This window comes from Salvelinus namaycush, chromosome 4, assembly GCF_016432855.1.
Source record: "Salvelinus namaycush isolate Seneca chromosome 4, SaNama_1.0, whole genome shotgun sequence".
NCBI lineage: Eukaryota > Metazoa > Chordata > Actinopteri > Salmoniformes > Salmonidae > Salvelinus > Salvelinus namaycush.
In genome coordinates, this window is record NC_052310.1 from 10760993 (window position 1) to 10788987 (window position 27995).

Here is a 27995-nt window from a genome sequence, read left to right on the forward strand (position 1 = left end):
GCCACAGTAACGGGCTATTAGAAGCACCCAGTTGCATTTGCTCTGAAGCATTTGAGGGACGTGAAAAGTGAAATCTGAAAAGCAACGCACAGATTCGGGTTTTAATGGAGAAGCCATACTGTATTTGGTTAAAGACGCATGAATACTGTAGGTCGATACATTGGACGTTTGCATAAAATCATATTTGCATAAAAAGCCTGTTGGTGTTATGGACTTTAATGGCCCCTAAGAGTTTGAAGGCTAATGGACAAAATGTGTTCGGGAAAAGGAAAGAAAAGGAACAGGAAAGACATTACTCACTGGACACAGACGTCAATTCAACGTCTATTCCACGTTGGTTCAACTTCATCTCGTTGAAATAAACACTCTGGATCTGTGAATCTGTTGGACAGACAAAGGTGTAGGGTGTTACGGTTATAGGTGTGGTAGAGGTCAATTGTTCTGAGGGATGCAATAGACAGGACACAAATACAGTACATACACAGGCAAAGTGCACAGCGATAGACACATTATTGGTACAGCTAGTGACTGGAACGAACTGCAACAAACACTCAAACGGGACAGTTTTATCTCAATCTCTTCATTCAAAGACTCAATCATGGACACTCTTACTGACAGTTGTGGCTGCTTTGCATAATGTATTGTTGTCTCTACCTTCTTGCCCTTTGTGCTGTTGTCTGTGCCCAATAATGTTTGTACCATGTTTTGTGGGCTCCTGAGTGGCACAGCTAAGGCACTGCATCTCAGTGCTAGAGGCGTCACTACAGACACCTTGGTTTGAATCCAGGCTGTATCACAACCGGCCGTGATTGGGAGTCCCATAGGGTGGTGCACAATTGGCCCAGCGTCGTCCGGTGTAGGCTATCATGATGTAGTTAAATAAAGGTTACATTTAAAAATGTAAAAAACATTGTGCTGCTACCATGTTGTGTTGCTACCATGCTGTGTTGTCATGTGTTGCTGCCTTGCTATGTTGTTGTCATGTTGTGTTGCTACCATGCTGTGTTGTCATGTGTTGCTGCCTTGCTATGTTGTCGTCTTAGGTCTCTCTTTATGTAGTGTTGTCAAATCAAATCGAACTTTATTTGCCACATGCGCTACAACAAGTGTAGACTTTACTGTGAAATGCTTACATACAAGCCCTTAACCAACAGTGCAGTTGAAGAACAAGAAAATATTTACCAAGTAGGCTAAAATAAAAAGTAATAATAAAAAGTAACACAATAAGAATAACAATAATGAGGCTATATACAGGGGGTACCGGTACCGAGTCAGTGTGCGGGGGTACACGCGAGTTGAGGTAATCTCTCTTGTCTCTCTTGTTGTGATGTGTGTTTTGTCCTATATTTTTATTCATATTATTTATTTATTTAATCCCAACCCCCATCCCCACAGGAGGCATTTTGCCTTTTGGTAGGCCGTCATTGTAAGTAACAATTTTTTCTTAACTGACTTGCCTAGTTAAATAAAGGTTAAATAAAATAAAATAAAAATACACAATCCACTTTACACATTTTGAGGTAATTGGACTTGTCAGAGGTTATTGGAAGGTGTTTATTTTTTAGGACCGTACTCTCACTTTGTTCTTTGTGATTTAACAGATTTCCCTGCTATAATTACCAGGGGATGAAAGAGATGCCTCTTCATCACAGCTCCCCATACTGCTAAAGCTCTCAAAAAACTTGATGTTATTCATCCCTGGATGTCTGCTATTCTCACAAGGCTTTGAAGAGAGTGGAGACCTAAGCCTGGAGATTTAAAGCTACAGCCAGACATTTGACAGATTACTGAAACGTGGCTCTAATGCCTTTTTAACTAACACTGGCATACATTACTATACATTTTTCTAAGCGTATAAAGCATAACTGTTAGAGTAGCTTGATCTTCTTTAGCTTATGAGAGGAGTTTGTCTCTGCCAGCGCTGTGCACTAATGGGCACTTTCCCAGATGGTCACTGAAGCAGATCTCTCAAGGCAAATGCTTAAGACAACAAACTGTGCCTGAAACCGTGAGCGACCTACCTTGATGATGGGTTTTTGTATAAAATGAGATACTCCCTCCCTTAGTTCTCCAGCGCCATCTCTCGTGTCTCTATACCTCTCCCTCCCTTTATTACTGTCTTTTTGCCTCAATTTCTCTATTACATCTCCATTTTAATTTAATGGGCTTTATTGGCATGGGAGACATATGTTTATTGCCAAAGCAAGTGAAATAAATAATAAACAAAAGTGAAATAAACAATAAAAAATGTGCAAATAGTTAAAGTACAAAAGGGAAAATAAATCAACATATGGTTTGTATTTATAATGGTGTTTGTTCTTCACTGGTTGCCCTTTTCCTGTGGCAACAGGTTACAAATCTTGCTGCTGTGATTGAACACTGTGGGATTTCACCCAGTAGATGTGGGAGTTTATCAAAATTGGATTTGTTTTTGAATTCTTTGTGGGTCTCTTATCTCCCTTTGTTTTATTTCTCTCTCTTTTTCTCTTTTGTGTGTCCCTCTCTTTCTTTCTGTCTGCATGTAAGGAGTGGGGCACAGCTGAAAAGGTCAGAGCACTTGTATTATATTATTTCAGACATGGTAATAATAAACTGTCAGGGAAGATAAGCTGTTCTCTAGAAGAGAGGGGAGCCTGCGAATAAATAACAACGGTGGGCAGGCAGCCATGAAACTTAACATGACTTTGCCTTGAAGGGGCAACCTGTGATCGTTACATACATTTTTGGACTTTTAAATTCATGATATATACCCATTGATACTTGAAGAATATAAATAAATTCCCATGAGCTTAGTTCAATTGTTGTACTATCAGAATCCAAATTATAAGCTTGAATTCTAAACAAACACTGTATAGTCTCCAAAAAGGGTTAAAACTATCATTTTGGTATCATGGGTGGTCAATCCTTGCATCAATAGCTCTGTCTATGAATTTGAGAGTGGTTACATTTCTCTTGGAATGCGCAATGCCGTCGGGGGTACGCCAAATAAAAATGTGATTCACATTTTTTCATATATATAATAATAATAAAAAAATATATATTTTTATAAAATGTATTCACATTTTCAAACAGTCCATTTAGATTTTCCAACGGGGCTATACATTTGGGTGAGGTTTTTTTCTCGCCTGAGTAGCCTCGCTTCACTGCCAAAAATAAAATTAAACCATCTAGTGTTCAGCGAAATAACAACACAATGTCAAATACAGGTAGCCTACTCAAATAATTAACATCCAATCACATTAACCGTTACTCTCTCGCGGGAATTCCACTAACGGTCCGTATGTAGCCAAATGTAGCTGCTGCTCATTCCGTTTGCTCAAAAATTTATTAATGGTAAAAAAAAAAAAGTAAGGCCTGCGTCCATAGAGACACATACCAGCTCTACTGGTAGTACTGCTACTACTAGCAGTACTACACCTGCACCTGTCGACGACACAAGTTGTTCTGCTTCCATGAGCACATCCAATGCTAATATCAGTAATTCTACATTTGTTGTTAGCCCAGCTAGCATGGACACTGACAGTTGTGAATCTGATGCAGTCGAAGAGCTACTGCCCCCTTACCCGGGAAAGCACCGAACAACAGACAGGGACGTTGGACCATCGAAGAGGCGCAAATATGATGAGAACTACATTGATCTGGGGTTCACTTATATTGGAAGTAGTATCTTTCCTCAGCCACAGCATGTTATATGTGCAAAAGTACTATCTCACAACTCAATGAAACCTTCACATTTAGAAACAAAACATGCCAATTTGAAAGATAAGCCACATTAGATTTTTGAGCGAGAATTGAAATGACTTTTGAGTAGTAAGACATGTATAAAAGCAACAGATACCATTAATAATAAGGGGCTAGAAGCATCTTATATGGTGAGCTACCGAGTGGCTAGGACAGGCAAGCCCCATACTATTGTGGAGGACTTAATTCTTCTTGCTGCTGTGGATATGGCTGGGACAATGCTGGGGGAAAAGGCCAAAAAAACAATGCCTTCATCAAACAACACCGTTTCACGAGGCATCAGTGACATGGCAGGAGATGTTTTGAAACAATTACGGCTTCGCATACAAGCCAGTGAATTCTATGCATTACAGCTGGATGAGTCAACAGACGTGGCGGGCCTGGAACAACTTCTGCCTAATGTCCGTTACGTTTATGGGAGGGTCAATTAAGGAAGACATGCTCTTCTGCAAACCACTGGAATCCAGGACAACAGGAGAGGATATTTTTAAAGTACTGGACAGCTTCGTGACATCAAATAGACTTTCGTGGTCAACATGTGTTGGTATCTGTACTGATGGCGCAAAAGCCATGACAGGGAGACATAGTGTAGTGGTAACACGCGTGCAAGCAGTTGCTCCCGACGCTACTTGGGTACACTGCAACATCCACCAAGAGGCTCTTGCTGCCAAGGGAATGCCTGACAGCTTGAAAGACGTTTTAGACACTACAGTGAAAATGGTTAACTTTGTTAAAGCAAGGTCCCTGAACACTCGTGTATTTTCTGCATTATGCAATGATATGGGCAGTGACCATGTAACGCTTTTACAACATACAGAAGTGCGCTGGTTATCAAGGGGCAAAGTATTGACAGGTTTTTTTAAATTGAGAGACGAGCTTAAAGATTTCTTTATTGACCATAATTTTCACTTGCCTGACCGCTTGCGTGATGATGAGTTTCTCATACGACTGGCCTATCTGGGTGATGTTTTTTCTCAACTGAATGATCTGAATCTAGGATTACAGGGACTCTCCAACTATTTTCAATGTGCTGGACAAAATTGAGGCTATGATTAAGAAGTTGGAGCTCTTCTTTGTCTCCATTAACAAGGACAACACACAGGTCTTTCCATCATTGTATGATTTTTTGGGTGCAAATGAACTCAAGCTTATGGACAATGTCAAATGTGATTTAGCGAAGCACCTGAGTGAGTTGGGTGCGCAATTACGCAGGTACTGTCATGCCTTGACCATAGAGAGCCCTCAGGGTTCTCTATGGTGTTTTAGGTCAGGGCGTAACTAGGGTTGTTTCTAGGTATTATATTTCTATGTTGGTGTGTGTGTGTATGGTTCCCAATTGGAGGCAGCTGAGGATCGTTACCTCTAATTGGGGATCATACTTAGGGTGTCCTTTTTCCCACCTGCGATGTGGGATATTGTCTTGTATGAGTGTCTATGTGCGCTACGTATTTCACAATCGTTATTTCTTTGTTTTGGAAGTTTCACTATCATTAAAATGTGGAACTCTACTCACGCTGCGCCTTGGTCCAATTATTCATACGACGGTCGTGACAAGTACTTTCCCGAAACAGATGACACAAACAACTGGATTCGTTATCCCTTTCATGTCCTGCCTCCAGTCCACTTACCGATATCTGAACAAGTGAGCCTCATCGAAATTGCAACAAGCGGCTCTGTGAAAATTGAATTTTATCAGAAGCTACTGCCAGATTTCTGGATTGGGCTGCGCTCAGAGTATCCTGCCTTGGCAAATTGTGCTGTTAAGAGACTGATGCCCTTTGCAACCACGTACCTATGTGAGAGTGGATTCTCGGCCCTCACTAGCATGAACTAAATACAGGCACAGACTGTGTGGGAAATGATTTAAGACTGAGACTCTCTCCAATACAACCCAACATTGCAGAGTTATGTGCATCCTTTCAAGCACACCCTTCTCATTAACCTGTGGTGAGTTATTCAGTTTCTGATGAACAAATAAGGTTTTATATGTAAGATGGCTAAATAAAGAGCAAAATTATTGATTATTATATTATTATTTGTGCCCTGTTCCTGTAAGAGCTCTTTGTCACCTTCCACAAGCTGGGTTGGGACAAACTCACACTCATTCTTATGTAATAAATGTATTGTGTAGTGTGTGTGGTAGGCTTACAATGATGTCAAAAAAACATATTTGAGAGTGCGCTGACCCTGGTGCTAGAGGGGGTACAGCTGGAGGTTGAATGTTTGAAGGGGTACGGGACGATAAAAAGTTTGGGAACCACTGCTCTAGACCCATCCCTCAGCTATTTACCAAATTAGTGGCAGGGTGGCAATTTTGTTATTGTTTTAATCTGCAGATAGTCTCTATCTGCAGATTAAATCTGCAGAGGGATAAAAGATGATTTCTTAAAAAAGAAAACTGTTCTTGGAGCAGCTGCTGAATTGAGAGAGTTTTCAGTTTAAAAAAAATAATATACAAAGATTTACATATTGAATTGTTTACAGGGGTTGCTGATATCCTTGATGATTCATGTAATAAATATGTATTATGCTGAGTCATGTTTCTCCTTTCATAATTGCATGCTTTACTATTATTCTGACTTCGATTTGACCATCCACCAACCCTATAAAGTCTGTCCTCTATTATGTACTATGTAAGACGTCACTGTTGAGTTATTAATGGGAAGACATGCAACACAGAAAAGAAGCAATATGTGCGTTGTGCACGTAAGTGCATTGTTACCTACAAATGTATCTTGTCCATCAGTGTGTGCTAAAGAAAGCTGTGACATCACAGTGGTCAGTCAGTCAGAGCTCAGTAATAGAGCCTCTTCTCTGTCTCTCCTTCCAGCCTGGTCTCATAGACTAGACGTAACATAGTACATGTAAATCCGGGACCCCCAAATTAGGAAAGGGGGATACCTAGTCAGTTGTCCAACTGAATGTATTCAGCTGAAATGTGTCTTCCGCATTTAACCCAACCCCTCTGAATCAGAGAGGTGCGGCGGGCTGCCTTAGTATGATATGTTACGTTTGGTATGGTTGCATAAGACAGATGGTTACTTGAGGAAAAAAATAACGTAGAATGGGTGGCCGAAAAACGTGAATGTCTAGCAACTCAAATGTTGCAAGTTTGAATCTCATCATGGACAATATTAGCTAATTAGCAACCCTCCCCTAACCCTAACCTTAACCCTTTCCCCAACCTTAACCTTAAGCATTTCAGCTAACCATTCTCCTAACCCCAACCCTAACCTTAACCCTTTAACCTAACTCCTCAACTTAACCCTAACCTTAACCCCTAGCCTAGCTAACATTAGCCAGCTAGCTAATGTTAGCCACCTAGCTAGAATTTGTAACATAAGTTTTGCAAAATAATAACATGTAGTACGTTTGCAAATTCGTAACATATCGTATGTTTAGCAAATTCTTTACATATAATACGAATTGGAATTCATAACATATCATTCAAAAAGTAACCTATCATTCTTAGTGGAGTGTTTTGGATTTATGTACAGAATAATACGAAATGCTCTGAGATTAGGTTGCTCCTTTCTATAATGTACTCTACTCTACACAGGCTTCATTGATATGAAGGGCTGGGCGGCCTGCCATGTGATCTATTCCACTACTCCCCATTCGACAGTGTTGCGGCTACTCTGAAGCCATTAGGAACAGAAAGATGAATGAATTATTATCTACTCAGGCTACAATTGACATTTGTCTGAGAAGTGCATCAAGAAAGAACACGCTTATAGTTTGTAGTGCACTTAGGAAGGCTTTTTTGAAGAGAGATACTCAACACTTTTCTCAGACTACTTTGCTTTGTATATTTTGAACGTGCTGCTTTTTTTCAATCTGTTTTTGGTTATCGGAGTTTTTAACTGCATTGATAGGTTATCAGTCCAAAATATTCCAGTGTTTGTAGATAATATCTGATGATTAGATCATTAGATCGAACAACCATGCTAAGGATAAGTAGCAGCCAGCCATTATGTCATGTATAATTGATTTACTTAAATAACAGCCCTTCTGGTGTGCAATGTACTGACACGCTATCACCTATGACCCATTAATTCCCATGTCGTTTTACTGCAGTAATCGAGGTGGAATTACTTGCTCAAGGGTTCGGAGTCCTATCCGCTATTGGAACCAACAGACCTGAGAACCAGATTTGTAGTGCAATTAACAACCATCCTCTCGTTTGCTACTGCTTTGACTTCTCAGCAGTGAGCTACTGCCTGAGGAATCAAAATAATTTCATCATCCCCCTATTTCACCGACTCACTCGGAGGGGCAGGCATATGATATGAAGTCTCCTTTGGCCGATTCATCCCAATAAATCCCAAAAGTGGTTTTGTATTGAATCTTACAGTATGATTGTCTCCTCATTCTCAGAAGCTGGAGAAGAGAGAGAGAGAGGGAGAGAGAGAGGGAACAGTTTCCTTTCACTACAGAGGCCTCCTCCAGTCGATAAACATCACATAAAAAAACCAATGCCTGTTTAGGAGAGCACATTAATATTCAGAGACGCCTCAAGGAGCAGAAATAGAAAGATGTGGAGGAAGATCAACCAGGAAGCTACCTCACTGTCCCTATATTGCTCAGCAAAGTGGGTTATCAATGGGTTGCTGACACTTTTAAACAAGCTGTTGCAACGATGCCTTGAACCTAAGCTTGAAGCACTGTACCTAGCATTACACGCGGAGTAATTTTGAATACAATTATAATTGCTTTGTAGAAGTAATGTAACACAAGTAGGTAGCAAGATTATAATGCGGGCCCATGAGGTTGAAACTGTATGAAAAACGGATTGTAAGCCTTGATTATATCTGCTCTACCTTTGGGTTGAAACTACTGTCACTGCCTGAAACAAACTTCATTATTCTACCAAATTACAATAAAGATGCTCCACCATATCATAGCAATTTTGTTCATCCTATATTGTTATCTAACCCGAAGTCCTCAGTTTGTTCCACACAGCATGACCTTGTTTAAATAAAATTTAAAAAACCGAAAACAAGCCGTCTTGACCAAAGAGGATAGCTTGAGCTGACTGAGAGAATGTGGCAAATTGCTCCACTCAGCCACAGTGGATTCCTCCATGTTAGTGTTTTAGTGCCACGTTGTCATTCCTGCTGTCACCCAGAGCAGCTGAGACCAGCCAGGGGGACGCCCTCCAACATCCCCATCAGACGGGACAAACACATTGACACATTTTGCGTTTATTAGCAAAATGTCCAAATGCATTTAACTGTCGCACAAAGTGTGGTGTTTTTAATGCTAATATGTTAAGACTTCCGTAATGTTTTGTAACAACACAGCAGTGCTTTATGTTGCGAGGTAAGTGATGAGCCTTCAGCCTCCAGTACTAATGCTGCAGTAGTTTGTGTCGGGGGGCTAGGGTCAGTCTGTTATATCTGGAGTACTTCTCCTGTCTTATCCGGTGTCCTGTATGAATTTAAGTATGCGCTCTCTAATTCTATCTTTCTTTCTCTCTCTCGGAGGACCTGAGCCCTAGGACCATGCATTAGGACTACCTGGCATGATGACTCCTTGCTGTCCCCAGTCCACCTGGCCGTGCTGCTGCTCCATTTTCAACTGTTCTGCCTGCGGCTATGGAACCCTGACCTGTTCCAGACCTGCTGTTTTCAACTCTCTAGAGACAGCAGGAGCGGTAGAGATACTCTTAATGATCGGCTATGAAAAGCCAACTGGCATTTACTCCTGAGGTGCTGACTTGTTGCACCCTCGACAACTACTGTGATTATTATTATTTGGCCATGCTGGTCATTTATGAACATTTGAACATCTTGGCCATGTTCTGTTATAATCTCCACCCGGCACAGCCAGAAGAGGACTGGCCACCCCTCATAGCCTGGTTCCTCTCTAGGTTTCTTCCTAGGTTCTGGCCTTTCTAGGGAGTTTTTCCTAGCCACTGTGCTTCTACACCTGCATTGCTTGCTGTTTGGGGTTTTAGGCTGGGTTTCTGTACAGCACTTTGAGATATCTGCTGATGTAAGAAGGGCTATATAAATACATTTTATTTGATGAATGATTGTGAAAAATCTATGGGGTGATCACATGCTGGACACTCCTTATTAAATGCACCACACCTTTGTTTGTCCCAGTGTGACTTGTGTACCTCACATCCTAAATCAGATAACAGTAGAGATTAGGTGTTCATCAGATAAGTGATTGGCTATCATCGTCAGAGTCACACTGCAAGCCACCCCTGTTTTGTATCTATTTTGTTCATATGCAGGAAAACATTTTCCAAAGTAGGGACATTTCGGAATGATGGATTGGTTTCTTTTTCATTTCCTGTGTGTGTCAGAGCCGATATGCCCAGTAGATTTTCTTGACTGGGACATGCAGTGTTCTGTACTGTGACATGCCAGGAGGGAACCAACCATCTGTCACACAGTACCTTAATAAACAGAAAGGTGCCATCTAACATCCTGTTGACTTCATCCAATGCCACTTTCTTTGATATCAGCTCTCTGTTCTGTGATGGATGGCTACATGTCGTTATATCCGACACATCAAACAGAAGATGATTGAAACACACAAGGCAGAAATGGAATACAAGGCCTTGTCTTTTAATCCATTCACAATTACTGTATAGGGAATTCGTAGTATCTCACAATGTTGATGTTTTCCTGAGTGTATGATATGCTACACAGCCTTCATGGATGTCAGATGTCTAACTACACAAAGTGAATTAACAATGCCAGGTCAGGGATGCCCTTGTGGTGGTTTTTTGTTTGAATGAGCATGGCACCAGGGGAGGTAACTGAGAATAATAATGGCAGTGGAAAACCTCAGACACACAAAAGGACAGATGGGATCTGGGATGTACAGAAGGAGCAGAATTTCTCGCAAGGCTGCCTCATTATTACGTGATACAGATGTTATTAATTATGTAATGCTAAGGAAACGTTCAGGCCAGCTTTCTCACTTTTTGGTTTAAGTGAGCTACCGGTAAAGGTACCACCACTCACTGCTTATGGGATTATCTGTTCAACCACATAGGGGCGCTAGAGAGTCAATAAGACTTGTCAGACATGCTGCTGGATGTCTGGACAAACAATGTGACACCCAGTGTTTTCCTCGTGGACAGGATAACACTGCCATTAACAATGTATTTTTCCCGCATCAGTAATGGCATGAGCCACAGCCTTGTGAAACACAAAACAATTACTTGTGTGGAAATTAAACATCTGCCAATGGAAAGAAATTGGCAAAAGCAATTATGCACAAAACTTAGATTAAAGGCACTGCCAATGTTTCATAAAATGTTATTTTGTTTAAGCCAAATATGGTTTCTCACTAATGATATGTCTCTTATAATGACATATTGTTTACCAAAACCAGGTTTACGTGACATGACACCTCTTATTGGGGCAGCAGTCTATGGCACTGCACCTCAGCGTAAGAGGCGTCATTGCAGTTCCTGGTTCAAATCCAGGCTGCATCACATCCAGCTGTGATTGGGAGTCCCATAGGGTGGTGCACAATTGGCCCAGTTGTCTGGGTTTGGCTGAGGTAGGTAGGCCATTATTGTAAATAAGAATTTGTTCTTAACTGACTTGCCATGTTAAGTAAAACAATGTAAAAAATATTCACCCCAGCTAGGAGGTTAGCTCTGATTGGTGGTGTTGATGTGAACAGCTGGTGAAAACCCTGAGAGGGTGAAAGTGTACCAAGCAGGGAGACTGTGGCTGCCTGTGTATTCTAAGTGTATAATAGGGTGGCAGGTAGCCTAGTGGTTAGCACGCTAGGCCAATAACCGAAAGGTTGCTGGTTAGAATACCTGAACCAACAACGTAACAAATCTGTCAATGTGCCCTTGAGCTCATTTTCTCCAGGGGAACTGTACTACTGTAAAAACAGCACATTTCACTGCATCTATCCCATGTATGTGACAATAAATCATATTTTTTTTAATCTATCCTGCTCAAACAAAACAGCAAACACTTTGGCTTGTTGACCTTCAGGTATATCACTGAGAAATGGAGGATACTGGGTCACTATGCCTTTGGTCTTATTATTTTGGATGACACAAGCAATAAAACCCGAGGGGGTGTGGTGTATGGCCAATATACCACAGCTGTCAGCCAATCAGCATTCAGGGCTCAAACCACCCAGTTTATAATAACTGAATAAATAGCTCGTCACCAGAGTACTACCCGGTCATTTCATTTACTGTACACCCATGTTATTGTGGCCCTATTTCTTACATAGAAAAACACAGTCTTAAGTAAAAAGTTTAAGGTTAAGATGGTGATGTACTATTGTTCAAAAGTAGAAGTCTTGAGAGTGTACAGTAAATTGCTTTGTTTAGTTAACAGAGCAGTGTGTCTGTGTCTGGCTGAGAGCACCATGATCTTGTTATCCCTGGTCAAAAGGTTCCTCTCTCTGCAGGCAGGGAGGCAGAGAGAGATAGGGCTGGTTAAAGTTTAACCCTGCAGGCTCATAAAGCAGCTCCAGGACAGTGAACCTTTGGAGTTTGATATGATGTAATTACCGAATCACCCCAGTGACACGTTTCAAAATCACTAGAATGAAGGACTGAGTCTTCCGGGTGGTGATCTCTGAAATTGCTCAGGTAAGCTTAGCTCACTAACTCTTCCTTGTTATGTCTCTGCTGCTTTGGAGTCTTGTAAGAAATCACCCCTTTGGAGATCTGCTCTCTTCCAGCATGCTGAGTCTCATTGAACTCACTGGGGATGTTTTTCGTGTGACTGACCTAACTGATCAACTGTGGTCAAGTGTTGTGTTAGGTGACTTGTATGGTACTGAGGACACAGTCAAGGTAAGAACCTAGAGGGAGGGGGACATGATTCGATGGTTTCATATAGATGGTTGGTTGTCATTTTCTGTTAATTGTGTTGATGTTGTAGGTGTCACATGTGTGACATGTCTGACGGGGAAGAGCCCTGTTTGACATAGTCATATTGTTCACTAGTTTATAATTTTGTAGCATTTGTATGTGCCAATTGTTGATTCTATTAAAGTCAGCATGTAGTATTCACAGTCGTGTGCTTACAGTTTCATATAAGTCAAAATGATTAACAGTAGTTCTTTTTGGTATGTATGTCAGATGCCAATGAACATATGGAACGAGTTATAGCTCCTTTTGAACTTTGAAGTCCTGTGGGAAAAGTACACTCTTAGGGGGGGGGGGAAAGGGTGGTATCTAGAACCTAAAAGGGTTCTTTGGCTGTCCCCATAGGATAATCTTTTGAAGAACCCTTTTTGGTTTTAGGTAGAAACCTTTTGGATTCCATGTAGAACCCTTTCCACAGAGGGTTCTACATGGAACCAAAAAGGGTTCTACCTGAAACAAAAAAAGGTTATAACTGGAACCAAATAGGGTTCTCCTATGGGGACAGCCGAAGAACCCTTTCGGAACCCTTTTTCTAAGTGTAGTAATAAAAGCAAGTAAACTTTAGAGACTACTCAAAATATGAAATTAAAGTCCAAACTATTTGATATGATTTCCATTATAAATCTTTTTGGACTTGTTTTTCCAGCAGCAAACACGGCCAACACAGTGGCATTTCAGCCATGTGTGTATTTAGCCTCAGTCAACAAAACTCCAAAAGGCAGCTACTGATCACCGCCAGACAAGGCTCCATCTAGTTATCTTGTTTACGCAAACGGTGACCAGGCTATCGTGAAGAGAGCCCCAGACACAGACAGAGAGAGAGGGGGGGGGGGGGGGGAGAAAGAGAGATAGAGAGTTTACATTGCTTTGGCAATGTAAACATGTTTCCCATGCCAATAAAGACCTTAAATTGAATTGAGAGAGAGTATTATTTATTTCACTTTTGTATGTTATCTACTTCACTTGCTTGTCAATGTTAACATACGTTTCCCATTCCAATAAAGCCCCTTGGATTGAAATTAATTGAGTGGAATTGAATTGAGTAATGGAGTCCTGTAGTAGTAGTACATCCACTCAAGGCCTAGAGCCTCATAATGACATCTTCTCTCCAAGCCACCCAGAACAGAAATAGAACCTAAAGACCGTTTCCCTCCCCAGGTGTTTGCATAGGCTCAAAGTGGCAACGGAACCCAATACCTCGTCTTTAACTGTAGAGATTCATTCAGTGTTTTCCTTGGTCAGGGAATAGTGCTGTTGCCATGGTTGGCTGCCTACGCCAATGTTCTGCAAGTGAATGATGCCGAAATAACTAATCTCTCTAGACACAGGCCTGGAGAGTATCATAATGACAGCTAATATTGAATTCACAGATGAAAATATGCGACCTGGGTCCCAGTATTGTTACTGATGATATTGTGAAATCAATCTGAAATCTTAAATGAGAGTGTGAAACCATGCCCCCTCTGGCTTGACTGTGGTGAATGATGGTCCTCGACCTGAGAGCAGGCCAACTCCAGTATTTTTTTATATTGCCTGGCATCTTGACATTTTCAACAAAGTCTTCCGGAGAGCCGTCGAGGAGAGTGGTGAGGAGTGAACAGTGAAAACAAAGCCATCTTGTGTGTGTTGGGAGAATTCATTGTCTTAAAGGAGAAATTGGTTTGACTATATTTGGGGGAAGAAGGTGTGTGTATGACATAATTTCTGTCATGATTGGCACTTGAGACCGTTTGAAGATGGTTTGTGTGGCCGTCACATACCCTGTGACCCCCTCTCTCTCCCTCTTTCCCCATCCCTCTGATCTGGAGAAGTGGAGCCGTGTCATCACCAGCAGGACCTCTCTCTTTCTCTTTGATCCATATGTGTGGAAAGAAACAAAGAGAGGCCTCTCAATCAGGATGGAAATTCTTGCAACACTCAGAGTGACCTGTTTACTGTATCTTCCTACTGATTTAATCAACCTCTCACCAACTAAAGGGATTATCTTGAAGTGGACTATAGTTCGCTAGCGTTGGGCGTCTTGCTGTGGCTTGTGATTGGCCATTGAGAATCAAAGGATTGATTAAGGGGCCCTTATTCAAAGCTGTTGCTTAAGGACTTCCTGTATGTCAGTATACAGTATGTCACAGTATATGAGTGTGAGAGTGTTGGGAAGATGTGTATGGTGGTGGTGGGTGGAATAGATTGAGACAAAGGGGCCTCAGTGGTTGTCTGCTGTTTAGGCTGAGTTGCGTTAATAATTACAGAGCTGTCCTTGACCTGGAACTAAATGAAATACGCTTCTCTCTACGTCATCATAAGATGGTGCATAACAGCTGAGTACCTGCTGGGGGTGCCATTCAGCCAAAATCATACCTGATCATTCTGTAAAGGTAATGGAGCGTTTCTGAGACCAAATATGTCTCAAAAGGAATTGACAATACATAGCACATTTGATTTACTATATGTGTAATACATTCATGCGTGATAGAGTACTGAAGTTCTGAACCAGTTTAAGAGTTTATGCCTAAAAGGTTCAAATAGTAGCAAAAGAAGGCTACAGTGTGATTTGATGACACATTGAGCTCCAGTTATGGGTTGTTTAGGATATTCTCTCTGATGTGTTCTGAACTGTGATTTGATTTCAGTGAGCACCCCTAATTTCGCTGATTTACTGCTGACAATCGCTCTCAATGGAATCTAATCAAAAATCTGGGGATGGACTGACGGGCATGCAGAAAGAGGTCTCGCTGCGTGCGCTCATTCAGCGCACAGGATACCAATTACTGCAGGTAGGAACCATATCCAAAGCATGTAGGGCTTTCGCCTAATCTATGACCAAATCTATGAGTGTTATCATAAGGCCTCCACACAAGTCATCCTTCCTTATAGAGTTTATGTGTAATGTGGAGAAGTGGAGCTCTGATAAAATCCGAGGTCTCTCCATCAGTTTCAAAGCTATTCACATGCGAGTGAGCTCTTTCCCTTGGACTTCGTTACAATTATTGATAATGGGGCGCCACCCTCTGGTGAAAGACACAAATGACTGGATCCCTCTGTCTTACTGCTGAAGTCTGGTCCATGTCAAAATCATTTGGTTGGGGATTCTACAGCTCATATTGCATTGTTATGGGGATTGTCTGGGCAATTTGTGCATAACTACAAGGTCATACCAAACAAAGATATATGGAAGATTTCTATATGAATGCTCAAATCTCTCATTCGGAATGAAACCTGCGTTACAAAGGACATCTGTACGCCTTACAAACCCCTGGTTACTCACCATCAGTCCATTGTGTCTACAGGAGAATGGTCAGAGGAGGTACGGCGGACCCCCTCCAGGCTGGGAAGGCCCTCCTCCAGAGAGGGGCAGTGAGATCTTTGTGGGGAAGCTGCCAAGAGACCTCTTTGAGGATGAGCTGGTCCCCCACTGTGAGAAAGTAAGATAGGTTTGCCAATTAAATCAGTTCCCAAAGTGTAACCTATTGTGTGTCCTTGGTTTTCAAATGCATCCCCTTTCTATTCACAGTTCGGGAAAATCTTTGAGGTTCGGATGATGATGGACTTCAACGGCAATAATAGAGGATATGCCTTTGTTACCTTTTACAACAAAAATGAAGCCAAGACCGCCATGAAACAGCTCAATAACTATGAAATCAGGTAAGCAATCACATGACACAATGGAATGAAATGGGGGAAAAGCCCTGTGTAGCCTAATGGTTAGCTGGCACAAACATACGCATGAGTCATGGAAAACTGAAAGCAGGACTACTAACACTCTCTTCATCACCCGACAGTAACAATATTGGATTTCATTGTGTGCATTGTTGACAAAAAATAAATCAATCTTTCCATTCAATCTAATCTGTTTCCTGTCCAGGAACGGAAGGCTCCTGGGAGTGTGTGCCAGTGTGGACAACTGTCGTCTGTTTGTGGGGGGCATCCCCAAATCCAAGAAGAGAGAGGAGATCCTGATGGAAATGAAGAAAGTAACAGATGGGGTGTTGGAAGTGATTGTTTACCCCAGTGCTGCAGACAAGACCAAGAACAGGGGCTTTGCCTTTGTGGAGTACAACAGTCACCGCGCTGCAGCCATGGCCAGGAGGAAACTACTGCCAGGTACTAAACCCATATTATATACTATTAACAGTCTTAGTACTGAGAATCCCAGTCAGTCAAGAAACAACACCGTTGTAACATACCCCTATGGAAGGACACAGTAAATCATACTGGACCATGATGACTTTGAGGCTTTGAAAAGAAACGTGTACCTTATTAGTTTGGGTGGGCTAATTGGCTGAAGTGTTGAACTTCCTGATCTCCTTCCCCAGGGAGGATCCTGCTGTGGGGGCACGCCATCGCCGTGGACTGGGCGGAGCCTGAAGTGGAAGTGGACGAGGACACCATGGCAACGGTGAAGATTCTCTACGTGAGGAACTTAATGCTGGCCACTACAGAAGAGACCATCAAGAAGGAGTTCAACAGTATCAAACCAGGCAGGTTCAATTACAGCTCAGTCGGATAGTGGGTCACGTTTGGGTTCAACAACGAGTTTCCGTATGTGACTGTGTTATAATGGGGTTAGTAAGCAGATGTATGCTGATGATCTACAGGTGCTGTAGAGAGAGTTAAGAAGATCAGAGACTATGCCTTTGTCCATTTCACCCAGAGAGAGGACGCGATAAGCACCATGGACGCACTGAATGGAAAGGTATAATCTCTCTCTCTCTCTCTCTCTCTCTCTCTCTCTCTCTCTCTCTCTCTCTCTCTCTCTCTCTCTCTCTCTCTCTCTCTCTCTCTCTCTCTCTCTCTCTCTCTCTCTCTCTCTCTCTCTCTCTCTCTCTCTCTCTCTCTCTCTCTCTCTCTCTCTCTCTCTCTCTCTCTCTCTCTCTCTCTCTCTCTCTCTCTCTCTCTCTCTCTCTCTCGAACATGTAATGTCATGGTGACACATGCTTTTATTTAAGTGAGTCACAGTTAGCACATATTGAGCACATTCAGTTCATGTGGGAATCAAAGTCTCATCCCTACCAGGCTCCAGCCGAACGATAAGCCATCAGAACCAAGCAATGTCATACAACAATGCATTATCCAGCCACAACCTGCCTCTACACGGAATAGATCCAAATGTCAACTTCTCCCCTAGCTGGTGGATGGCTCTCCCGTGGAGGTGACCCTGGCTAAGCCGGTGGATAAGGACAACTACGTGCGCTACACCCGGGGTACAGGTGGCCGCGGTGGGGCCCTGCCCCAGGGGGAGTACGCCTACACACTGGGCCAGGTGTATGACCCCTCAGCAGCATACCTGGGTGCCCCCGTGTTCTACGCCCCCCAGATATATGCTGCTATTCCTAATCAGTTCCGCTTCCCCATTGCCAAGGGGCTTGTGGGGGGCCGTGGCCTGGTGCGCACGCCCTCGGTCAGAGGTGGGTACCCTCTCTCTGATTCCTCTCCACAGCTAATCAGTGAGACAGACACATATATATATATGGCATTTATCTACCAATCTGTGTCTTTGAGTAGCTGATAAGGTCAATGGTATCTGCTATAATCACTTGAGATATTCAAATCCAATGCAAACCAGCCTCAATGAGTAGTTTCAGGATTCAACTGAAATTGGTTTGTTTGTTTGAATCAGAGAAAGCTAAAGTACTTAATTCAGTCTGGAGCCAAATCCACATTTTGCAATGATATACTCTGTATGTTCTTTCATTAATGTTTGATCTCCTAATAGAGATAGCGTACCTATGTTCATGCATTGAGCGCTATGAATAATGCTGTACTGCTTTATTTATAGCAGTAAGAGATTTAGGATGTCTGACTGTCATTCAAAATTTGCTCTCCATGGCTGCATATTACAATCTAGTATGACAAGTACGATCATTCAATCAAGTTGGATATGGGGGGAAATTTATTATGTCAAAAATGGAATCGCTGTACTGTGCTTGCCTGGATGACCTACGATCAGTCTTTACAAGGTATTGATTGCCTCCCAGGTGATTTCTGGTGATTTGATTCGATATAATGCCTTCTTGCATTCCTAGAAATTTACATGAATGTACCTGTAGGGGCAGCGGGCATACGCGGGATGGGTGGTCGCGGATATCTCGCCTACGCAGGTTTAGGCCGAGGCTGTGCCACCTACCAGCTAAAGACAGACAAGCACCCCGAGGACAAGCTCTTTGACCTACTGCCAGGCATGGAGCTCACGCCCATGAACCCCGTGAAGCCTCCCGGTATCAAACACACACCACAGGTACACACACACACACAGACACAGACACACACACAGACAGAGACACACACACACACACACACACACACACACACACACACACACACACACACACACACACACACACACATCCAGACCTAATGAGAACTGACGGGACAACAAACACATTCTCACTTAATTACTTATTAGCCGTAAATAAGGTATTCAGCATTCTGCTCACACACACTTAATTACTTATTAGCCGTAAATAAGGTATTCAGCATTCTGCTGACACAATAATTGAAATGTTTCAGAAAAACACATCTATTGATGTTTCATGTCTTCTTCCAGATCTTGGAGGATGTGTGTCAGAAGAACAACTGGGGGCAGCCAGTTTATCAGCTTCACTCTGCCATCGGACCTGACCAAAGCCAACTGTTCCTCTACAAAGTCACCATTCCGGCTCTGTCCACCCAATATCCTAATGTGTAAGAAACACAGCCACCTAATAGCCACATCTAATATGTTTCAGTAGTGGCTTCCTATATCAAAGGATAATATAACCCTGTAACCTTCTCCTCTAGCATTGCAATCATTTAGCAGACACTTTAATCCACAGTGACTTACAGAAGCAATTAGGTTGAAGTGCCTTGCTCAAGGGCACCCCGGCAGATTTTCACCTACTTGGCTTGGGGATTCAAACCAGCAACTTTTGGTTACTGGCCCAACGCTCTTAACCGCTAGTCAACCTGCCGGCTTCCTCTATCCAAGGATCCCTTGGATAATATAACCCTCTAACCTTCTCTCTCTCCCTTCCTTCCTTCCTCCCTCCCTCCCTCCAGGCATCCGTTCACCCCAGCCAAGCTGTGTACATCTGTGGATGAAGCCAAGGTTCATGCTGCGGAGCACGCCCTGAATACCCTGGGTCTGCAGACAGAGGGCGCTGAGGCCTCCGCTGCAGCCGTTGCCGCATTCCCAGGTATGTTGTGAATGTCCGTAAGACTAACCATCATACCACCCTCTCTCTAGAGTAGGTTGCTTAGAACCACATGACGGTATACACTACAAATACAAACCAAAGGCTGTTCATGAATTACATATGCTGGCAAGTGAAAGTTTGTGATAAAAAAAACGTGTTCAAACTGAACATCATACAGACTCCACAATAACGACAAGATATGAGCTTGAACAACTGAAATGCAATTTGAATAGCTATCTAACCCATGTCCTGTCTCCTGATCTGCAGGTTACACAATAGCGAACACCTCAGCCTCAGTAGCTGCCTCCCAGCTCAAACAGGCCGTCTCCCTGCACCAGGACATGGCAGCATACACTACCTACGAAGGCTATCCCGCCTTCACCGTGGCAACCCGTGGAGACGGTTATGGAGTGTTCTAGGGCCATCCTGGAACATCATCTCATTCACCAGCATTCATTCGTAGTTCAGACTATATAAAACTACACTGAACAAAAATATTAACGTAACATGCAAAAGATCCCAGAAATGTTTCATATGCACAACAAGCATATATTTCTAAAAGAAAATTGTTCACATCCCTGTTAGTGAGCATTTCTCCTTTGCCAAAATAATCCATCCACCTGACAGGTGTGGCATATCAAGAAGCTGATTAAACAGAATGATCATTACACAGATGCATCTTGTGCTGGGGACAATAAAAGGTCACTTTAAAATGTGCAGTTTTGTCATGCGAAACAGATGTCTCAAGTTTTGAGGGAGCGTGCAATTGGCATGCTGACTGCAGGAATGTCCACCAAAGCTGTTGCCAGAGAACTGAATGTTCACTTCTCTAAGCCACCTCCAACGTCATTTTAGAGTATGACTGGCCTCGCAACCGAAGACCATGTGTAACGACGCCAGCCCAGGACCTCCACATCTGGCTTCTTAACCTACGGGATCTTCTGAGACCAGCCAACCGGACAGCTAATGAAACTGTGGGTTTGCACAACCAAAGAATTTCTGCACAAATTCTCAGAAACCGTCTCAGGGATGCTCATCTGGGTGCCCGTCGTCCTCACCAGGGTCTTGACCTGACTGCAGTTTGGCATTGTAACCGACTTCAGTGGGCAAATGCTCACCTTCGATGCCCACTGGCACGCTGTGTGCTCTTCAGGGATGAATCCCGGTTTCATCTGTACCGGGCAGATGGCAGATGGCAGACAGCGTGTATGGAGTGGTGTGGGCGAGCGGTTTGCTGATGTCAACGTTGTGAACAGAGTGCCCCATGGTGGTGGTGGGGTTATGGTATGGGCAGGGATAAGCTACAGACAACGAACATAATTGTCTTTTATCGATATCGATTTGAATGCACAGAGATACCGTGACGAGATCCTGAGACCCATTGACGTGCCATTCATCCACCGCCATCGCCTCATGTTTCAGCATGATAATGCACAGCCCCATGTCACAAGGATCTGTACACAAATCCTAAGGCTGAAAATGTCCCAGTTCTTCCATAGCCTGCATACTCACCTGACATGTCACCCAATGAGCATGTTTGGGATGCTCTGGATCGACATGTACGACAGCGTGTTCGAGTTCCCGCCAATATCCAGCAACTTCGCACAGCCATTGAAGAGGAGTGGGACAACATTCCACAGGCCACAATCAACAGCCTGATCAACTCTATGTGAAGGAGATGTGTCGTACTGCATGAGGCAAATGGCAGTCACACCAGATACTGACTGGTTTTCTGATCCACGTCCCTACTTTTTTAAAAGGTATCTGTGACAAACCGATGCATATCTGTATTCCCAGTCATGTGAAATCCATAGATTAGGGCATAATTAACCGACTGATTTCCTTATATGAACTGTAACTCAGTAAAATCTTTGAAATTATTGCATGTTGCGTTTATATTTTTGTTCAGTGTACGTAGTATCCATTATGTGTTTTCATTTGATTGTGTGGATCTATTTAGTTGTAGAGGGCCCTAATTGGATGTTGTAGAGTCAGCAAATTGTCAGAGATAGTTTTGATTGGTTCTTATGTATTTTATCATTATTTTGACAGCCAATATTTTTTTTTATACTCATTGTCTATTTTATGACACAGCTGCTGGTTCATAGTGACGGACTAGTGGTCTCCTTTGACCCAATAGTGTAGAAGTTGAAGTTTCCCCATTTAAGTTGATTAAATTAGCCCTAAAAGTCTTATTTAGATTTCCTCATAAATCATCTATAGAAATATAGTTTTTAAATGTCAGGGATTTCTAGTTTCAAGGATGACTTTTACTTTCTACCTAAATGTGCTGCAAGTACCTTTTGATGTTGTTGCACGGTTGTACATTGTTAGACTAAAAACACTGGCGTGGTTCAGTCACTTTTGATAGTGAGGGGTTTCTTTTGTGCTATTTGTGTCTCAGTATTTACAAATGCAAACACAGAATTTGTTTCCCTCTCTTTTCTGATGTTATAGTGTGCGGAAAATGAAATCCATCCACAAGCTGCTGTGAAACTGAACTGCCTATTTTAAGATGTTAAGGGTTTGTCGTCTATGGAAAAGTGTTTGAGTCATGGTATATTTATTGTCAAAATGTATTGTTTTACATTGGAGTAATATGTCTGGAGTGTTAGCTATGGACAATCATCTTGACAAAGATCAGTGTCATTCTATTTAGCTTATTTCTCTTATTGCCTTACACCAAACCTAGGCCTGCGAACATGGACATAGGAAGTGTTAACACACTTCTCAGCGTACAAAACGACACTCTGATAAACATAAATGCCTAAGCAGTGACAGTATTAAAGTGTGTATAGCACTTCAAACTTATTTTTTATACCAGAAATCCGACAATATTTGTATAGTTATATTGTTTTTGGTTATTTCAAATTCTTTGTGCCTCAATAATTGATCTAAAAAAATCAAAAAGGAGAGAAATAAATACCAATCTGAAATGTAAGGAGAAATGGGAACCCTTTTGTGAAACAACATGTAGTACAGCTTGGTAATTCTAACGTTTCATGATCTGTAATTGCCTGTGATAAATGAACCAATTGCATTTTGAGACTAGCTTTCTTCCCTTTATTCCTTCTACATAAAACTAAGAAGTGTGCCACAATATTTAAATCATTTAATTCTATTCAAAATAAGCACTGTACATAATTACACACACAAAAAAACGTGAATAAACTGATCATAAACAAATGATCTTAATTTCCATGGGAGATGAGCTATGGAAGAGCACTGAAGCTGCCCTACATTCAAAACATATTTCCGCCGTCATCCTGTTGAGCACAGCCTCCATTCAGCGCAATGGCTTGTTGCCCGTCAACCCAAAGGCCGGTTGCGTATCGAAGCACTGGTCTTATTTAGTGCTTCAATGCTGTACATACATTGAACTGCATTGAAATAGAGAATATTAATACATCATCAAATGTGGGTCACTAGAAGTGTACACTATAATGTGCCCTATTTGGTCTTACTCAATGACCAGCGGATAGTAATAATACGTTCTTTTGGAGACTCTGAAGAGCTCTGACACACCCCCATTCACTGGAATCACAGGATCTGTGATCCCCTTCCTCTGTTTGTAGTGTGCAAAGTGTCTGATCCGGTAGGAGAACGTCTGGGCTGACAGGAGGATGTGCCACTCAATGCTAACATTACTCTCTGCTCCATTCTTTACCTAGTTAAACCTATTGTGAGAGGAGAGGAGACGAGAGAAGAGAGAGAAGAGAAAAGACAAGACAAGAAAAAGAGACAAGAACACTAAAGACATGAGGGCTCAGTGTCACCTTCCATTCACACCCCCCCACCTCTACCTCGGATGTTGTCAGGCTGATGTTGACTGAGCTGATCAAAGAGACTGTGACCTCGTTACTGTCACACAGAGAGACATCAGGCTGTTGGCACAGGAGAGTTCTGATCTTTAGAACACACTCACCATGACCACACCATGGAGGTTAACCGTAGACCAATACTGACCTCATTGTACAGGGCTAAATCTAACCCAAATTGGGCAAAACAAGCTCTAAAGACCACCCCTTAGCAACCATCTGGCCCAATCTGCCACTGCTTCTCTCAAAAATACGTCTTATGCTTTCAATTAATTGAGACACCCCCCCCCCCCTACTCAGACCTCTCCCAGACAGTCCTAGCAAAATTCTTGCTTGAGAAATTGCTCTTTGCTAAGAAGCATTTTTTGTTTATTTTTGACCATTTTAATTGAAAACAGTCACAGTAAAGTCTGTAATTAATTGTTACCCAGAAATGATTTGATATTGAGATAGAAACATCTGCATTAGACCTTTAAGCTGTGGGGTGATAATCAGCTATAAAACACTGACAATTTGATCAATAAGATGTCCTTGAGAAATAAGGCCTGATGCTAAATAAGCCAAATAATCAAACCAACCAGATAGTTCCAGGCGCTGCTAGTTGTTTATTTATTAATTTACAGTGGCCATTAAAGGGATATCACGTCCTACTAAAATGGATTGTGTCTGATATACAGCGCATATGAAATGAGGACGTTGAATAAACAGGAAGTACTCTACCTTGTCTCCCAAGATGCATCTGTGCGAACGTCATCCCAGTTTACTGTGCAGTATGTGGTCCTCACCTCTGCAATGGCCTCAAAACTTCTGGATATATGCAGAGATGGTGGATGCTCCTCTGCAGCGCTGGATCTTCGAGAAATAACCGTAATAAGTGATTGTCAGCCATTTTGCGATCAGATCCGGGGCAGCGATCTGATACCACTTAAAATCTCTCTTCTTCTCTCGCACCTGGTACTCCTCATAGGTGGTGATGTAATGAGTAGATGCTACACAGGCCAGCAACGACCACCTCTGCATTACTGAACGTTCCCTGAGCCTCCAGTTCCTTATCAACAAACAAAGGTCATCTGTATAACACATTCAAATGTAATACCAAAAAAATGCAAACAGAATATTTGCCTTAATGAGTGGGTGTGCATGTATGTGTGTGTGTGTGTGTGATATTTGATTCTCACGTGCTTGACGGCCTCCCCTGACATGGTGCTGCAAAACACGAGTAAAGTAAACAGAATTCAACCAACATGTCCTTCAACACGTCAGCTAAACAAACACTGCGGCCTGTCTGTTCTCTTCAAAACAACATTGATTTTCATTGTACTTTCATGTGCGCCTTAACGCGTGACCTGCGAGTCACAACCTATTCCATCTCAAGTCCAAGTCCAACACATCTGTTCCTTAATCACATTTTCCATGACAGCATTGGAAGGAAAATCAAATGAGGGTTTATTAAGTTCAACCACTCACACACGTTCAGACTGTAGCGGAAACTCACGTCATTTCTCCAGGGATAGCCACAATGGCCACAGGTCCTGTGGTGATCATCTGGACGCCCACAATGTTTGTGTGACACGGGAGGGCCCAGGTCAGCTAGGCCAGAGAGAACAGCACGGTCACATCTCCATGGTGACATCATGTTACAGTACACTGACACACAGTCCTAGCTTTGGAAACACAACTCCCCTAGGGTAACACCACAGTTTAAGCCCATGGAAAGTGTTAGGCTGCGCTGGGGCTACAATGGAAAAAGGCTGAAAAAGAACAGTGCTCACACCTCTCCAGTGCTGAAGAAAACAGGTTTGGGGTGGTGGCAGTCCTGTGTCTCATTGGAGGGAAGTCCAAGCAGTGTATCTCTAATGCCTTGCCAAAATGGGTCACCCTCAAAAAGCCCCCGTTTCTGAACAATTCAATACATTGAAGAGGGGTTATCTACATGACAATGATCTAAATATAGTACAATGAAAAGCAGAGAAGGGTTGCTAACCTTGAAATTGAGATCTCCTCCTCCGTTTATAGTTTCTGCGGTGAAGCTGTGGCCCCGAGCTGGTTAACAGGTCCTGCTGGGTCAGAATCACAAAATCACAGAATCCCACACCTCCTGACTGGCCTTACCATGCAGATCCTGTAGGGGGCAAACACAGCAATACAGCAGTCATAAGACAATGGTAGATGTGGATGATGTCTTGATGGAGAAGACAACAAACATCTGTACACGTAACTGGTTCCACAGATCATGGAATTATAATCGGCATCTCACTCCTAGTGACTGGTAAGATTTCTTACCTTTGCACTTTTGTAAATGTTCTCTCCTATGATGCAGGTGGTGTCAAACATGTCAGATCCTGCTGGACAGCGCAACACCCATTTTTTTATGGAAAGCATCAGAGAGGTGATGTACACATGTTGGTGCAGGCAGTATTTTTTTGTTGCTATGGACTCTGCTATAAAGTACACTTTTGAATTTGCATAGGAGTCTGCTACAGTATTCCATGTATTCCTATAGTTTTGTCACTCCAATAGGACAGGAGCTGTTGCGGCAATCACAGGGGAGTCCAGTGTTGGCACAGAAGGACCCTCTGGTGTCTGGGCTGGCATCTCCCAGGTAAGAGCAAAGGCCGCCACATACGGCCCCCTGGAACAAGACACAGTGTCACACATACGGCCCCCTGGAACAAGACACAGTGTCACACATACGGCCCCCTGGAACAAGACACAGTGTCACACATATGGCCCCCTAGAACAAGACACAGTGTCACACATACGGCCCCTGGAACAAGACACAGTATCACACATACGGCCCCTGGAACAAGACACAGTGTCACACATACGGCCCCCTGGAGCAAGACACAGTATCTGAAAAAGAGCGCCACCATGTAGTGGTGGACTTTGATAAAGGTGGTGCTTTAGATATGGATGCAACTGTCCCGGCGTCCCGGTTAGAGAACGTAAATGACCAGCAAGAGACAGGCTGTATCACAACCGGCTGTGATTGGGAGTCCCATAGGGTGGCGCACAATTGGCCCAGCGTCGTCCGGGTTTGGGTTTGGCCGGGGTAGGCCGTCATTGTAAATAAGAATTTGTTCTTAATTGACTTGCCTAGTTAAATAAAGGTTAAATAAAATAAATTACAAATACAATCCACACTTTATTACCACAAACCGAACAGACACACAAACCAAACAGACACACAAACCAAACAGACACACAAACCAAACAGACACACAAACCAAACAGACACACAAACCAAACAGACACACACACACACACACACACACACACACACACACACACACACACACACACACACACACACACACACACACACACACACACACACACACACACACACACACACACACCGGACACACACACACACACACACCAAACAGACACACACACCAAACAGTCACACACACCAAACAGTCACACACACCAAACAGTCACACACACACACACACCAAACAGTCACACACACCAAACAGTCACACACACCAAACAGTCATACACACACAGCAAACAGGAATAGAGGAGGGAACTAGTGGTTGTGGTTTGTAGGTCAGCGATGCACTAACACTAGTGTGAGTTGGGAGAGTCCAGGGAGCGCTGCAGGGGAAATGGTCTTTTGGAGTGCTGACAGACGATTGCCACTCACCAGGGGGACGTCTCCAGGGGGTCTGGTTCAGTCTGCTCTGCTCACCCAACATAATATCATAGGAAAACGTCATCCTGGCACGTTTCTCGCAAAAAAAGGTAAAATGTCACATTATCTGACGTTTTTCTTGATACATTGCAGTCAATGGGAAACGATGAGTGTCACAGGGTTGACGTTTTTGTCGTTTATCTCATGTCTGTCTCTTCTCACCCTAACCTCCTCTTTACCCCCCCTCATTCTCTTCTCTCCCCGTTCTTTCACCCTCTCCATCCTGCCATCACTCTACACCTTCTCTCCCTCCTCCTCCATTCTCTCTCGCTCCTTCTTTCCCTCCCTCGACCTCCTCTCATCTCTCTCCTCTCGCTCTCCCTCCTTCACCCTCTCCCTCTCTCTTGTCCCTTCTCTCTCCCCTCCCTCTCTCCCCCCCATCTCTCTCTCACTTCTATTTCAATCACATCAACTCTGTGACACTCATCTTTTCCCATTGACTGCAATGTATTGAGAAAAACATCAGCTACTGTGACACTTGCCGTTTTTTTCAAAACGTGCCAGGGTGAAGTTTTCAAACTGATAATGGGCTGTTTCCTGTGGTCCTGTTGTAGGACTGACCGTAGGCACTGGTTCCTCTGAAGTCAAAAACAATATTACACATCAGTTGTTAACACTATCAAAAATAAACCAGTTTTTATGAATTAGACTATTATAAATAAACTGAATGAAGATTTTATTCTTGGCCGTCATGT

The 27995-nt window shown here is 42.8% G+C and overlaps 1 protein-coding gene and 1 long non-coding RNA gene across 5 annotated transcripts; one reads left to right on the forward strand and one right to left on the reverse strand.

The window, feature by feature from the left end:
* The first annotated feature begins 12201 nt into the window (after positions 1 to 12201).
* LOC120046132 (APOBEC1 complementation factor-like) lies at positions 12202 to 20450 on the forward strand. 4 transcript variants are annotated; one of them, XM_038991113.1, is made up of 13 exons: positions 12228 to 12331; positions 12424 to 12538; positions 15241 to 15384; positions 15898 to 16032; positions 16122 to 16252; positions 16473 to 16711; positions 16924 to 17088; positions 17206 to 17303; positions 17736 to 18015; positions 18634 to 18845; positions 19155 to 19291; positions 19646 to 19782; positions 20050 to 20201. In XM_038991113.1, the coding sequence occupies exons 3-13, from the start codon at positions 15286 to 15288 to the stop codon at positions 20199 to 20201; spliced, it is 1785 nt and encodes a 594-aa protein (XP_038847041.1). In that variant the 5' UTR covers positions 12228 to 12331; positions 12424 to 12538; positions 15241 to 15285. The 4 variants fall into 4 exon arrangements, with proteins under 4 accessions (XP_038847044.1, XP_038847045.1, XP_038847041.1 ...); XM_038991114.1 differs by lacking the exon at positions 12424 to 12538 and adding an exon at positions 14915 to 14985 and having other exon boundaries at positions 12233 to 12331; XM_038991116.1 differs by lacking the exon at positions 12424 to 12538 and having other exon boundaries at positions 12202 to 12331; positions 20050 to 20450.
* Positions 20451 to 22764: 2314 nt separating this feature from the next.
* On the reverse strand, positions 22765 to 27373 carry LOC120046133. The gene is made up of 9 exons (XR_005476779.1): positions 27253 to 27373; positions 25884 to 26232; positions 25585 to 25722; positions 25375 to 25497; positions 25096 to 25190; positions 24779 to 24806; positions 24552 to 24648; positions 24321 to 24452; positions 22765 to 23459 (listed from the first exon to the last, which is right to left on the reverse strand). It is a non-coding gene; the product is annotated as an uncharacterized LOC120046133 (long non-coding RNA).
* Between the last annotated feature and the right edge of the window lie 622 nt (positions 27374 to 27995).

What these genes read in the sequence shown, in the direction of transcription:
- LOC120046132 (XM_038991116.1), top strand. Translation starts at nt 15,286, where the DNA reads ATGGAATCTAATCAAAAATCTGGGGATGGACTGACGGGCATGCAGAAA. An exon ending in GTTCAACAGTATCAAACCAG is followed by an intron (nt 17,089 to 17,205) that starts GCAGGTTCAATT and finishes GATGATCTACAG; the next exon opens with GTGCTGTAGAGAGAGTTAAG. An exon ending in TCCACCCAATATCCTAATGT is followed by an intron (nt 19,292 to 19,645) that starts GTAAGAAACACA and finishes CCCTCCCTCCAG; the next exon opens with GCATCCGTTCACCCCAGCCA.